Source organism: Dermacentor albipictus, unplaced genomic scaffold (assembly GCF_038994185.2).
Source record: "Dermacentor albipictus isolate Rhodes 1998 colony unplaced genomic scaffold, USDA_Dalb.pri_finalv2 scaffold_39, whole genome shotgun sequence".
Lineage (NCBI taxonomy): Eukaryota > Metazoa > Arthropoda > Arachnida > Ixodida > Ixodidae > Dermacentor > Dermacentor albipictus.
Window position 1 is genome coordinate 646580 of NW_027225593.1, and position 12707 is coordinate 659286.

General features: G+C 44.8%; 1 protein-coding gene across 1 annotated transcript; it reads left to right on the forward strand.

Annotated features, from left to right (window-relative positions):
* Nucleotides 1-10880: 10880 nt before the first annotated feature.
* Nucleotides 10881-12356, forward strand: LOC139052828 (uncharacterized). Its single transcript, XM_070529974.1, has 2 exons — nucleotides 10881-10950; nucleotides 11758-12356. The coding sequence occupies exons 1-2, from the start codon at nucleotides 10881-10883 to the stop codon at nucleotides 12354-12356; spliced, it is 669 nt and encodes a 222-aa protein (XP_070386075.1).
* Nucleotides 12357-12707: the final 351 nt, after the last annotated feature.

Sequence of the window (12707 nt, forward strand, 5' to 3'; positions counted from 1 at the left end):
TTAGCAGTATAGTAAACTAAAAGCAGGAGCAAGGTCAGTGCTAAAATTGGAAATCTTTTTGCAAATCTTTTTTTTATTTATCCTGTTGTTCTCACAAATAATCGAATTCTCAAGAAAAGGTATACCTCCGTGTGATTATCTGACATATCAAAGTGTGGAGGGGGATGCCGACATGTATAGTGAAGTATCTCTGAACGCGTCCACTATATAAGGTGCCCAATGCAACTGAAATATGTCTTTATATGTATGACCGCAAATATAGGAAGAGAATATGCCCCCTTTCTATAGCAGTTCTGCAGCAACTACAAAAAAACACAACTATAGTCGCCCGACCTGTGTTTTGGTTCCCATCCAACTTTATGCAAGTTGTGCTGAAGTATGTCAGCGTTATCGAAGCTTTGCCCCTCTCTCAGCATATATTAGGACAAAATCGCCGCAATGAAAATGTCGTTTTCAAAGGCGTAGGCAGCAGCTGCGCCTGACCCTGGCACAGGGTAATCGCGACCTCGTGAAATAGTGTTAACGTTATTTTACATCCGCCTCATTGACATCAACCGCTGAGGACAAGAAGCAACCGCTTATCCATTACAGACTCGTGTTTTCAGTGGTCGTCGCTGAAATGTTGTGCATGCAGTCATGTTTGGTTTAAGCACGCAAGATCTGACATACAGCGCTACAGTTTTACCTTACTACGTTAAGGAACAACGGCGTTCGACGTACTGTCGGCCGTTTCGGTTCGTCAACGTTTAATCTCTCTCTCTCGACAACCAAAAAAGAAGCAAAGGACAAGTATCGAGTGGTTATTAAGAAGGTAAACCACTTATGCTGACGACTAGCTTCGTCACTTTCCAAATGTTTTTCCACGCTTGTTGCGCGAGCGCTCCAAAAAACGTTGTGAAAGATAAGTTCAACCTAAAATTTGTTGCCATAATATAAGGCATCGACAAAACACGTACTCTTTGACTCACCTTATACAGTGCCGGGATGCTTTGAGTTGTGGTCTCGCACAGCTGCACGTGGCGTCGTTCCTGATAGGCGGGGCGACGCTCAAATAACATCCACGCACTTCACTCCAGGCAAGTAAGAACGAAATGACAGAGAGTGACTCTTCTTTTGGCCTCGTGCTGTTAGACTAGCTGCTCCTACTGCGTCGACCGTGAATGTGGATGAGCGTGACTAAATTGCTTGCAAAAAAGAGAGGCACCACTTGCGGAAGCTTTCAGCAAGAACTTCTGGTGGTGTATCGCTAATACACAACTAGCGCTATCAGTGCCCTGCCTGGTCTTACCCACACTTTCCTTCTCGTTAACTCTTGTCCAGTAGAACCACTGATAACCTTCAAAAGATAAGACAGAGTGTGAAGCGCCTGCCTACATCGAGACAACGGGCGCTCCATCCAACCTCCCCACCCCGTTTTTCTGAAGTGGTTATCTTAGTGCCGGCAAAGTAACACGAAACTGCCGAACCATTTCCGTGGGTCGCACTGAGTAGCCCTGGGGCACAGGGCACCGCGACTATAGTGTGCCATTCTAGCGCACTCTAACCACGACGAATCCACTGGCAGCCTTCAGAATTCCACAAATCTGCTGACGCTTTCCGAGGAGCCCGGTTTTATGTAGCCTCCTGCTTCGACGAAAGAAGAAAGCGCCGCGGTTGACGTCGGCACCAGTCCTGCTCTATCCTGTGGACAATGGGACGTCCAAAGGAATTTTAGGCAGAACAGGCCCATTGTTAGAGAGAGTCGCCACCAGTCGCTCCGCTTCGTCCCCTTCAAGGACCCGTCTCTTTCATGGCGCGACGGCGCATGCACCCTGCACTAACGGATTAGTCGAGAAACGTTTAGAACGGTCGAGCGCGTGGCCGTGTGGCGGAAAGTCCCCCGAAAAAAAGAAAGCTCTCGGACGTGCGCTGCTGCGAACACTCGTGCCATGTACCGCGTTGAAACTCTACTGGTAGCTCGACGTCGGTGCGGTGCCGAGAGCATGCCTAGCGTAAGACCGGACCTCCAGATTAAAAAAGAAAGCGGCCAGGGCATCGTCCGAGTTGTCCGGTCTGCACCGTGAACCAGGTAGTTACCGCCGTTCATGAATGGCTCGCTAATTTAACGAAAAATCCGTGCGTTACACTTGGGCGACACTTAAGTACGTCCTGTTGCTGACGGAGTGTTTTTGCAGCGTCGGTCCTCACTTGCTGGTGGTGGCAGCGCGTTCCTGACTGCACGTACTCGTAAGGCGTGGCAACAGTGGGTCGATACGAGACCGACAAGACGCTCACTCCAATGATTGAAAGACTATTGTGCGTCACTGAAACATTTTATCATACCAGGTCGACAACAACGCAACCGACGAGCGCGAGTTGTACTGCGGGAGGCTTTCTTGCCGAAGGCACCGGTAAAATCAGCGTGCCGACCATCGTTCGACCGAACCACGCGCGATTGGCCGTCGAACCGACAACACAATAGCGACAGCCTCTTCGCTTGTATATATAATTAGTCGTGCTCAAAATGAGTCAAGCACGCCTACCAAGTTGAAATGCACAAGCGTTAACCCTCTCATTCCGTGCCCACAAAGTTTGAGCCAATGCCAATCCTGTGTAGCGAAGCTTGACTTGGCGCCGTCGAGTTTGTGAACTCGCTACCGCAGACCTAAACTGAAATGTAATCATTTAGGTCGAACGAAACAGCTTTTATAGTTCAATTCTGAACTTAGCGATTTGAAATCAGCTACACATCACTTCGCACGGCGCGTAGACAATAAGCGGTAAGCGGTGACACAGCGCTGTGCCGACATCTGTACGTCACCGTAGCTGTAGGCTGTCGGCCGCATTCGCTATAGATACGTATATGGGTGGGCCTGTACGTGTTGCTTTGCCGACACATTACTCAATTTCAGAGATGCACTGTTTGCCTCTGCGTCGTCTAGCGGCAAACAAGAGACGGTGTATTTGGTATGAAGCAGCTTAAACAACCGCCTCGCTCATTTATACCAACGTCGTGCGAGCGATGGCATCCGCGCGTTTTCGTGAGAGCACTGATGAGCCTACAAATGAGCACTGATGCGGGCAAAGTTTTCTCTAAGAATGGTCTATGGCACGCTAAAACTGTAAGTATGATGGAGTTAAAGAAAAGCGAGAAAGAGTTAACAGCCCGTAATATAAGTATCTGGATCACAGTTGCCGTTGTTTGAGTGGTTCGGCGGCTCATATTGACTCGTCTCATTGTGTAACAACATGTCAGATATGCGCAGATATGCATGTTTTGCTACATTTTCACACCATTTCATATCAGCGATGGACCTTATCCACAATATTTGATCATAACAACGAGCTGCCGCTGTAGATGTCGATGTAAACAAGTTCACCGCTTTAATAAATCCAACGCAGAAGGCTGCGCTAGAAGACTTTTTTAATATGCGAAACGTGTAAATAATGTGTAAGAAGAACACAAAAAGTGATGTCCAAGTGCAGAAATCAGTGAGAGATTCCAAGGCAGCCGCATCACCCAACGAAACTCAGCGTGCCTTTGCCGGCCGCACTGTTTGCAGAACAGCGCTCTCAGGCCCCTTCACCCAGTAGTCATTGAGTGCATCACGGCTTCAGGATCGACAATTTGTGGCAGATTCAAACACCTTCGACAGAACGGGCAAAACAGAGATTGGCATGTAATTCGAAATGTCATTTAGAGCACCGCCTTTATGCACAGGGCATACACGCGCAAGCTTGATATCGGAAGGGAAAAGTCCAGAAACGAACGTACAATTACTGATATCAGTCAGGGGCTCCGAGATGAGATCCGCAACATACTTCATAGGCGCCGCACTTAATTCATCAGAACCTGTTGCGACATTGCTACGTAGTATACTTATCGAGCTTAATACCTCAAACGGTGTCACTGGGGCTAAACTAATTGTGTTAGGCTGTCTTACTCTACGGCAGATTCTTTCCCGTGTACTCTGTTAAGAAGGCGGCAAATAGTCGCCGGAGTGGGCAAAATATTCATTCAAAGCCATAATAGCCGCATCATCGCTCATGTCTCGGGAGAGGGCTTTGACGTTGAAGGGCGTTTTGTTTTCCACAAATTGTCCCAGATTATTAACTGCATTCCATAGTTTGCGAGGATCATTATAAATCTTGGTGAATAGGCATTCATAGTATATCTTCTTAGCTTTTCTAATGTCGGCATTTAGTTTATTGCGATACGTTTTGAATTCTTTTAGAGCGGCTAGGTCACGTGTTTGAACAATCTTATGATACATTTTGTTTTTTATTTTGATTCTTTTGCGAAGGCTCGTGCTGATCCATGGCTTTCGGATTTTCTTTTTGTTTAATGTGTGCGATACGATGGGAAAATTTCTATCGTAACATGCTTTGAGATAGCGAAAGAAAACGCTATATGCGCGATCAGAATCCTGTTCTGCGTATACGAAAGACCAGTTCGTAAGCGCTAGTTCCGGACGAAATTTCTCAAGTGTGTGCAGGTTTATGACTCGATACATTGTTTTGTTGGTGTAGTTAGGTTTGTTAGGTGCAGTAGAGAAAAGAGCGAAGACTGGTTAGTGTTCACTGAGGTCGTGTGAAAATAGGCCTGAAGCAATCTTATTTGTTGGCGCGTTTGTTATGCAAACGTCCAGCAGTGTGGCGCTATGATCAGTGATTCAGCTTTCTTAGTAACTTTCTTAGTAAGCATAACATAACAAACAATGCTCACTACGGATTCCAGAAAGGCAACTCCACTGAATTAGCCCTATTAAACGTAAAAGAAGACATACTAAACAATCATGAAAAAAGGCTGTATACAGTTGGATTGTTTCTTGATCTGAAAAAGACTTTTGATAGTATAAAACATGATATCCTAGAACAAAAATTATTCGACTACGGAATACGCGGTGTTGCTCTTCAACTTATTAAAAACTACTTATTTGCCAGAAAACAATATGTTAAAGTCGGAAGCTTAACGTCAGCAGAAATTGAACTTAAGCAAGGCGTCACACAAGGTTCGATCTTAGGACCCTTATTATTCATAGTTTATATTAATGATATATGTAATATCCCTTACACAGAAAAACTAGTTATGTATGCTGATGATACGAACGTCCTTTTTAGTGCTGATTCGATGAAAAGTCTCCAAGTTACTGTAACAAATTATTTAAGGCATTTGGAAGTGTGGCTGACTGAAAACAAACTTGCATTCAACGCACGTAAAACAAAAGACGTTATTTTTAGTCCTACGAACAAACCATGTATTAATCTGAAATTCTCATTTCAAGGCACAACATTAGAGCGCGTTCGCAAGCGAAAATTTCTTGGTGTTTGGTTCGAGGAAAACATGTCGTGGAATCCCCATGTGTCCAGGCTTGCTTCTGAATTGGGCAAAACTGTAGGCTGTCAGTACAGGTTATCAAACCTAGGTCCATTATAGCTCAAGAAAGCTATATATTACGGCCATTTCTACTCTCGCTTGTCTTACTGCGCGCTAGTATGGACAAAAATGACCGTTCAAAACCTAAACAGACTCGAAGTGTTGCAGAAGAAGGTTCTCAGAATATTTGATCATTTTTATGGGCACCATCGCGAACTGCGTACTCATCAGCTGTTCACAAAGCACGATATTACTAGAGCAAGTGATCTTTATACACATAAACTACTACTCTATACAAAAAAAGAAGAAGCTTTATGAGCATTCATTTGATAGCTCCCCCCGATACTCCTGCCGTAATCAACCCTTACCAGTTCCTTTTTCCCTTACAAGCTACGGAGAATGTCTTCTTCAATACCAGATACCAGCGATACTGAACAAATTCTTAACTTGTACCAAATTCGAACTACCAGAATATATATTCAAGAAACATGTGCGAAATATGCTTTTAAACATGTAAGAATCATTCGAACAACATCTTTATTTTGCTATTTGGTGTATATTTCATTTTGATGTACAAAATTATTTTTTGCCTTTGCACAAGTGCTTATAAGGATTTTGTGACATCTGTATTGTATGCAATTATGTTGCGCACTAAAAGTGTTGCGTTGCGTGTATTATATTTCACGCCTATATTTTTGTACAGCGTTTCAGATGATTATTCTTGCAATCTGTCTGCTGCTGTTTAGTGGATCCTTGGGCACTCTCAAGATGTCTGCGACATCTTTTCGCCCAAGAACCTCCGACTCGGTGTTGGAAATAAACTTCACTTCCCTTCACTTCACTTCACTTCACTTAACTTCACAATGCTGTCCCGAAGAAGCCATGAACAATGATTCGCGATCCACGAAACGCACAACCGACGTGCACTCAACGTTGGCGCAGGTACACAAATCAACCGGTGAAAGCCGCGGGACACTTCCAAAACGTTTTCAGCGGTGTGCGGCAGAGGGCAGCACAGGGAAATGAAACAGGCGGATTCTGGATGGCAGCTATGGAATCGCTGCTATAAACCGTTTTTTCATGGCCGCCACCATCGATGGATGGAAGGTGGGAGCGTCCCCTTTGAAGCGGAGTGATCGCAGTTGCAACTATGCTCAGCTTTTTATTTTAGTTTAACTGTGTTGTAAGTTATTAAAATTCGCCATTTTCTTTAAATGCGTCTTCCTACACTTTTTAACCTTATGTCTCCTTTATAATTTTGAGCCACCAATCTTTCAATCGACTTTTGCTAATTGCCACCGCATATTTATTTACACGACTATTGTTATCTCTGAATCCTAGGGCATCAGGAAGCCTGACTGTGTTCGCATCGACATCGCGATGGATACCATCACATATTAGTATGAGGTGATCTATTGTTGCTACAGATTTACCACACACAGTACACGTGTCTTCTTCGTTGTACTTCTTTTTATAGCTCCGCGTTTTAAGACATCCTAACCTAGCTACAAATAGTAGGGCACTGCCTCTTGAGTTATCATAGAACGCTTCCTTCCTGATTTGCTGTCTCCAGTATCGATTTAATTCAGCGCTATGCTTCTTTTCCATTGAATTTATCCAATTTTTATCTTCCGCATTTTAACCTGTCGTTTAATTCTCTGTCTTTCTCCATCCTCATGTCTGGTATACTTACTGCTTAGTTTCCTAATTCTTTTCCGCCATTGTGAGTCAACGCTCTTTCTGTATACATATTTAAATACCTAAGCTGTCCACCTTTTATTGTCCAATTTCCTCAGGCATTTTTCATATACGATTTTACTCTGAGCTTCCCGTGCTTCGAATGATGCCCAGCCCATATCCCCCTGTACTGCTTCGTTAGTGGTTTTCCTGTAGCCACCTAGTGCTAATCTCCTAACAGCTCTCCGATTTACTTCTACTCTCGACTGAACTTCTGCCCTTAAGTACAGAACCACATTCCAGAAAGTAAGCCCCTTCACCATTACTCCCTTGCAAATACCTCTCAGTACCTCATACCTGTTGTACCCCCACAATGCCCTATTTTTCATTATCCCGGCATCTCTTCACCCTTTTGCTATTAGAGACTGTGCGTGCTTTTCCGTGTACACCTGCCCTTTGTTTATCCATACCCCGAGATATTTGTTTTCTACCACTCGGGGTATTTCATGGCCTTGTATTGCAAGCTACTGATCAGTTGTATCGTTGAAAAAGGTGCCACCAGACTAAGCTGCACTAAAACTGAAACCTAAGCTGTCTCCTTCGTCTCCACAGTAATTAACGAGAGTTTGCAAGTCTTCCTGGCTATCTGCCAAAAGTACAATATCGTCCGTATACATTAAACCCGGTAGTCGTTGCGCAACAACCTTTCCACCCAATCTGTACTACAGATTATACCCTAGATTGCTTCCTTGTAGCGTTTTTCCATACTTATAATATAAAGCATGAACAGCAGCGGTGATAGCGGACAACCTTGCCTCAATCCTTTGTGTAGCTCAACAGTTGTCGTACTCTTAGTTCCTTCTTATGTTATTTCAACATTATTTTCCCGATATATTTCCTGTAGAAAATCAATTAACTGATTACCGGTACCTTCATCTTTTAATATGTTCCACAGGAGTTCCCTGTTCAAGTTGTCGTATGCACCGCTTATGTCCAGAAAGGCTAATTACAGATGTCTATTTTCCGCCTTAGCTATTACTATGCATTGGGTAAGCACGGACAGGCTATCATCTAAGGGCCTACCACTTCTGAACCCGTTCTGAAGTTCTCCGAGTATTCTATTACTTTCTACCATTCTTGATTTTTAATTTCTCCGCCTGCATAGCCAGCCTATATAGAACTAATGTTATCGTAATTGGTCAGAAGGAATTTAGGTTCGTCTTATCGCCTTTCCCTTTTACAAATCAAATTCATTATACTCTGTTTCCAGCTGTGCGGAATTTGCTTATTTGTTATGACTGGCTCCAATGCATTTATCAGCGTTTCCTTGCTTCTTGGGCCAAGTTCATTAATTAACTTGATTAGAATTTCGTCTATCCCCGTAGACGTGAATTTTGGAACATTTGCTTCCGCCTGTCCCAGTTAAGATTGGTCAGTTCTAAGCTGTTTTCTATTGTGCTATCCTGTGTTGCTCCCTCATTTGGCGCGACTACTCTATCATCTTTTCTAAATGACTCAGCTATTACTGAGCCAATGTAGTTCACAGCGTCATCTCCCTCTAAACAATTTCCCTCGGCATCGTGTATCTGTTCCTGCTTTCTGTGATTCGCTTTACGTAGCCAGCTTATATGGTTCCGGAATTTTTTTCACCCCCCTTTAGTTGCATGCATCGCGAACTTAGCCAATGAGCAATCAGAGGACTGCTTTATTTTAGCCTGGATGAGGACCTGCACTTGTATCTTTTGTCGACAAGATTCCAATTTTTAGCCTATTTCCTCTTCAGATAACTGCGCCCTCTTTCCTTCTCTGTGTTCCCGTGATGCCAAACGTCGTTGTTCGATGGCCTCCCTAACTTCTTTATTCCACCAACTTCGTGGCTTCCTCTTTCCTCTCCAGCGGTTTAATCCTTGTACTTCTTTTATTTTTGTACCAATGAGTAGTTCTAACTGATTATAATCCCAATTTTATATGGGATGTTTGTCTATTGCTTCCTCTATTGCGGCCGCTATTTGCGCTATTTGTTCGTCATTTAATTTTGCATGCTCTGTTTTACTTCCCTGCTTTTCTCGATTGAGCAGGGCTCCCAACTGCAGACTAATGCGCTTATGATCACTTCCGAAGCTTTACTTCCTCTCTTAATCTATCTCCATTATTGCGAGCTTGCTATATATCCCCTCCGACATTAAGCAGTAGTAAATGGTTGTCTGTCTGTTATGGGATCCCCACGTAATTTGTCCCTCACACTTAGTTTCTCTATTTACTGTAACTGGGTTGTGTTGCTCACAGAAGTCTAGCATCAACTTCCCGTTACAATCTGTGTATCCATCCAGATCCTCGATGTGGCCATTCATGTCACCCAGCAGACAAGTATCGGCACCTTCTCCAAACTGCTTTATATCGTCATCGAGAAACTTCACTAGATCCTTGTTTGCTTGCCTGCATTTGTCCGATGTCCCTCAATAAACTACTCCTTGCCATTGTCATTTTACGGGCATGACCGGCTTGACCATATCGCCACGCAGTGGCGCCATCTATGGGCAGTCGGCCTCCCCCGAGTCGAAAGGGATCAAGACCACTCTCTTTCTTTCTTTCCTTCTTTCTTTCTTTCTTTCTTTTACTTACTTACTTACTTACTTGGGCCAGCGCTCCGTTTTGCATGGTAGCTATACGTTCGGCGATAGTTTCTGGTGTTTCTTTTCGCGCCAGCGCGGTCTATTTAGCATGACGTGCCTCGTCTGCACTCTAAACGTTACTGTGAGACGCACTGAAGTGGTTTAATGCGTCATGGCCGGAATTTCTGCCGCCATTGAGGCGGACGGAGCACGCAGCGCGATGTGTGCGCGCCTATATTTGTGCCTGCAATCAGCCTCGGAGATCAATTGTGTGTTTCTGAATATTCCGTTCACTAATTTCCAATTATTGCAGTATTATCCTCCAGTTCTAAGCTGCGGTTTAGGAGAAATGAAACATACGCGACAATCGTAGCAGCGTGGGTACCGTTCTGCTACGATAGGAGTTGTGCTGTTATACTTTGACAGGCGTTCAACCGTTTGCTGCAGGTTACATAGCGTGACTACTTGGTTCGATGGATGAGGTTTCCACCCATGAATAAAATAGTTTTGGCTGGTAATAGCAGCATACCTTACAGTCTGAATTAAGCCTGTCCAGTAAAACGACCGCTTACGAACTGCGCGAGCATCGTAAGCAGTGGTACAGGTGCTGGACTACAGATCTCTTTGTTCCATATAGCGCATGGTCCAAGCGTACGGCATCAGCGGTTATATATCTATAAATGTTGTGCGGCGTGACTATATGCGAGGTCGTATTACGCCGTTAGCCCAATTTCACTTGGTTTTTCGAGAAAGAGGATGATAACCGAATTTTTTTTTTCGGTTGTGCTCGTTCCGTTCTCGACGACGCACTCACACGTATTACAGAAATTTTGTCCTCAAAAATAGCCATCGCATTCGTTTTATGCGATCCTTCTCATATATCATGGCTGTATACAGGCCAAAAAGGCACTGCCCAAGCACACAGCTTATATACACCTTTCCACTGAAGCCCGCTTGGGCTCCGCCATACTGCGCCGCTAGCGACGTCTGACGGCGACGCCATCTTGGGCTGTTGGCTCTCCAGGCTTTCGGTCCAGCCGCGCACACTCAACGTAACGTGTGTCTAATACCTCTCGTTTTCGTTCTATGTAAGCCTTGCGGAAACGTTGGCTTGATTAATTTGTACATCTCCTGGGCCTAGATCACTGACACAAAGGCTAGCATCGCCAGTGTTTCGCGTGTTCTGGTGTGGGTGCACGCACCGTGCGCGCTCTACGTGCGTGCTCACGCTCCGGATGGCGCCGTCATCTGCACAGTCGGGCACGCCTTGCGCTGGTGCGTCTAAGGAACCCGTTGACTTGGGAGGTAAGACCACTCACTATGCTCCCGATTTATTTCACCGCTTTGATGTTCACGACAGCGTCGTATTGACAATTCTCCAAGCGAGCACGATGAAATGGCATGCTCGCACTAGGTCTCCTTGCAAATTCAACATTGCGCCAGGGCAGATAGTCAAATGCCGCTACTTCAACGCTGTATAGCCGGCCGGTAGTGCAGAAGTTTTCCGCTGGCTCTGGTAAATCTTGAACTGCAATAGCGCCTTAATTCCAAGGCGAGCGCTCGCTCTGTTTTACGAGATCAGTTCTTCCGTTACGACGTCGTGCTTCGCATGTTTTCGGAGGCATTCAAAATCGGTGGTTTATTGAAGCTAATGAACGAAAGCTCGCTTTTGACTCGCAGCGATCTGCTCCAGCATGAGACCGAGATCTGCCGTTAGATTTTTCTCTCTTGCCGGCGTCGAATTGCTGCCGTACGGTGCAACGATCCGGATCGCGTTGGTTGAGCTCGCAGCTTAATTAGAGGGGGGGGGGGGGGCGGGTGATAGGCGACAGCCTACAATCGTGATCGAGAGGCTCAAACGCGATAGATGGATCGTGAATGTGTGGATCTGGATAGAATAAAATCGCCGTTCAAAGCGCCCGTGCGACAGCATTAGAGTTGCAAGCAGTGAGTCATGATTTATGACATAGTTGTAGCCTGTCGTTGCTGTTATTGCCTTCATCATTTTTCACCAGTTGTCATGTGCAATTAATGAATGCAAATAGTTATCCATCTAAGAACACCAGCAAACCTATCTTAAGCTTCATTTTGTTGTTCTGGCTTTATTTCTAGATGGCCGCAGTTATGACCATCCTGACCTAGTGAAGAGATGGCTAGACGACATGCGAGAGTGGCCTGCAGTGAGAGCCCCGGATATCATTTTTTATCTATTGAATTCCAAGGCATGCGACCTGCAGGCTGTAAAGAGTTACAGATCACTGGAGTCGTACAACTATTTCCAGAGTGGATGGGTTGGAAAACTGTTCGTCCACTGCATTGACCTGGAGCTCAGCTATGTGAAAGGGGAAGTGTCTCCATCGCAAGCTCTCAGTGGCACTCCCCGTACTGCATGGGTTTGTGCAAAAAAAAGTGGGGAGGTAATCACAGCTGGCTGCACATGTATGGCTGGCCGTGGTAAAGTCTGCAGCCACGTTGGAGCCATTTTATGGAAAATTGATATGGCAGTTTGTCAAGGGTTGACAACCAAGACGTGCACTGACCAAACAGCAGCCTGGAACTCGGGCACAAAGCGAAATGTTCAACCTGCTGTGCTTGAAGATATAGACTTTCATCTGGAGCAAGGCACTGTAGATCCTCAGCCTGCGGGGTGTTCAAGGCCAACGTTCGTGCCACCAACAGAAGAAGACATACGAAAGCTGCATGAAGAGTAGCCATTTCCTGACCTTTTCACCATTCCAGGTACGTATTTCAGATGCTACACTACTGTCATATGATGCACTACTAGTGGGAATTTAATGAGTACATGAATGGCAGCACTTTGGTTTTATATAGGATAGGCATGGACAAAAAATTGTGCCTTCAGCCAAATTATGCAATCAGCAGTGATATGAAAGAATTAATCTGTTTATAAATTATTAGGAGCTTGCTGTGCACTTATACTCGTACTTACCATAAAAGTATTGACATTTTGTAATTGCAGGTGTTTATTGTAAACGCGACTATGATGAGAGAATGTGGATAGCTGAAATGTTTTTTGTTCCGCAAGCAGTGATAAAAACCCA

What these genes read in the sequence shown, in the direction of transcription:
- LOC139052828 (XM_070529974.1), top strand. Translation starts at nt 10,881, where the DNA reads ATGGCGCCGTCATCTGCACAGTCGGGCACGCCTTGCGCTGGTGCGTCT. An exon ending in GGAACCCGTTGACTTGGGAG is followed by an intron (nt 10,951 to 11,757) that starts GTAAGACCACTC and finishes CTTTATTTCTAG; the next exon opens with ATGGCCGCAGTTATGACCAT.